Source organism: Plasmodium cynomolgi, assembly GCF_000321355.1.
Source record: "Plasmodium cynomolgi strain B DNA, scaffold: 0484, whole genome shotgun sequence".
NCBI classification, from domain to species: Eukaryota; Apicomplexa; class Aconoidasida; order Haemosporida; family Plasmodiidae; genus Plasmodium; species Plasmodium cynomolgi.
Window position 1 is genome coordinate 27 of NW_004192916.1, and position 2,016 is coordinate 2,042.

General features: G+C 31.2%; 1 protein-coding gene across 1 annotated transcript; it reads left to right on the plus strand.

Annotated features, from left to right (window-relative positions):
• Window positions 1-293: 293 nt before the first annotated feature.
• PCYB_004310 (CYIR protein) lies at window positions 294-1,694 on the plus strand (the record flags this gene model as incomplete). The annotated part of the gene is made up of 3 exons (XM_004227852.1): window positions 294-652; window positions 748-952; window positions 1,371-1,694. 3 exons carry the CDS (start codon window positions 294-296, stop codon window positions 1,692-1,694), a joined length of 888 nt encoding a protein of 295 aa, XP_004227900.1.
• Window positions 1,695-2,016: the final 322 nt, after the last annotated feature.

The following is a 2,016-nucleotide window of genomic DNA, read 5'->3' on the forward strand; positions in this document are numbered from 1 at the left end:
AGGTGAACGCTTTTTTATGTGCTGCGAATGATGAAAAGATCTGCATAAATTTATTGATGGAAGATTATATATAGTTCCTATTTTATATTAATGTGTATAGCATAAAATATATTTCTTTTTATTGATTTTAAATAATGTCCAAAAAAATGACGACATCATCTGAGAAAATTTTGGTATATATGAATATAAGTCTTTATTTATACATTATTAATTACATAAGTAGTTAAACATGGAACAAAAGAAAAATTCTATTATGAGAACCATACCTTTGGTACTAATCTATTAACATTTCCATGATTCATATCAGGAAGAAGCTGCAAAATGCTGTAGTACTGCATAAAATTCATGAAGAACATTTCTTTTCAGAACTTGTTGGATCTTCTGATTTTGATCAACATTGTAATGGAATCGATAATAATCTAAGTTCCAAACGTAGAGAAATCAAATACCTCTGCATTAAACTTGCACGTAATTCAGATAAGTTAAGTCAATCGGGTGAATCTGAACGTACTAATTACTTCAAATATATAGGTTATTGTTTATATGAACGAATAAGTGAAATTCATACTAACAAATCTGCAAAGATTGCTAAGGTAAGATTTTTTGATAAATTTATTTTGCCATGGATAGTCATGAAAAATTACAAAATTAAGTAACAAATGTAATGCGGAAAATATAAAATATGTTAAATTAAATGAATTAAAAAATAGGATATCTTCTTATATTTATTTTAAAAATCTTGAAAAGATTAAAAAAAGTTAGTACTTACGAAAATAGAACGGACTGCGATAATTATTTAACATATCTTGAGAGTTTTAAACCAGTACACGACGGATATAAGGATAAGCATTGTATGGGGTTAATTGATTTTTCATCGAATGGAACTAATTATTTTCCTTGTAATGATAGGGATATACTGACGTCTTGCAAAACTGAATTAGAAAAGTGCAAAGTGCAGTGAATTCAACTCCTACAACAGTACACCTTGCCACCAAAAGTGGTAAAGGCGAAGTAAGTCGAGAAAATAAAAATGTTTCCGAAGGTAAAACAAGACCAGCAGATTCAGTAGTCGTAGCAATTTCATCTAGTTCTTCTGATACAGTAACAACTACAACAGTAACTTCAACACAACCAACAACAACTACAACAAAAGTAACTGCGACAAACCAGCAACAGCAACAACAACAGTAACTGCAACACAACCAGCAATAACAACAACTACAATAATTCCACAAAGCATAGTATCTGCAACACAATCAACAGCAGCAACAATGACACCACCTATAGCCACTAAAAAAAACCGTAACTATACAAAGTACAAGAAGTTCAGTAAGTAAAGGAGGATCATCATTTTTGTTGAATTTATCCAGTTTATTACGTCCACGAAGGCTATCAACCTTAGAACGAACATCATCTTTAGCGGCATCACAAACTTCGTCAAGTTCATCAAGAACATCGGGTATCAGATTTTCAACCAGTACAGTGACTACAACAAGTGCGTCAAGTGTAAGATGTTCGAGAGTTACATTAACCACAAATACACCAAGTTCATCAGTTTCAATAAGTTCAATAGGTCATGTAGGTCGAGGAGGATTAACACGTACAATGGTTGCAGGAGTAGAACATGGAAAATCTGTGATTTCTCCATCGCAAGGATACCCTGGGCACACTCTTCACACAGTGTCAACATATAATTCAAAAAGTGGGGGAGATACAAACCCTGTGACCATTGCGGATATTCCTGGTACTTCAGAAACATTATATGATAAGTTAGACTCAAATACTATTAAAAATATAATCATGGCTACAGCAGTACTTGGAACAACATTCTAGCTTTTCTATTACAATAGAGTAATTACTTATTATATTATAAAAGATAAGAATATTATGTTAGAAGCTATATTTTATTTTTCTTTTAAATTTATTGTTATAAGCTAAAAATATTTTCACACATTTTATACTTTCTTTTTGGTCTTCTCGATTAGAATCAAGTATTAAGCCAAAAAAACGAAAAAG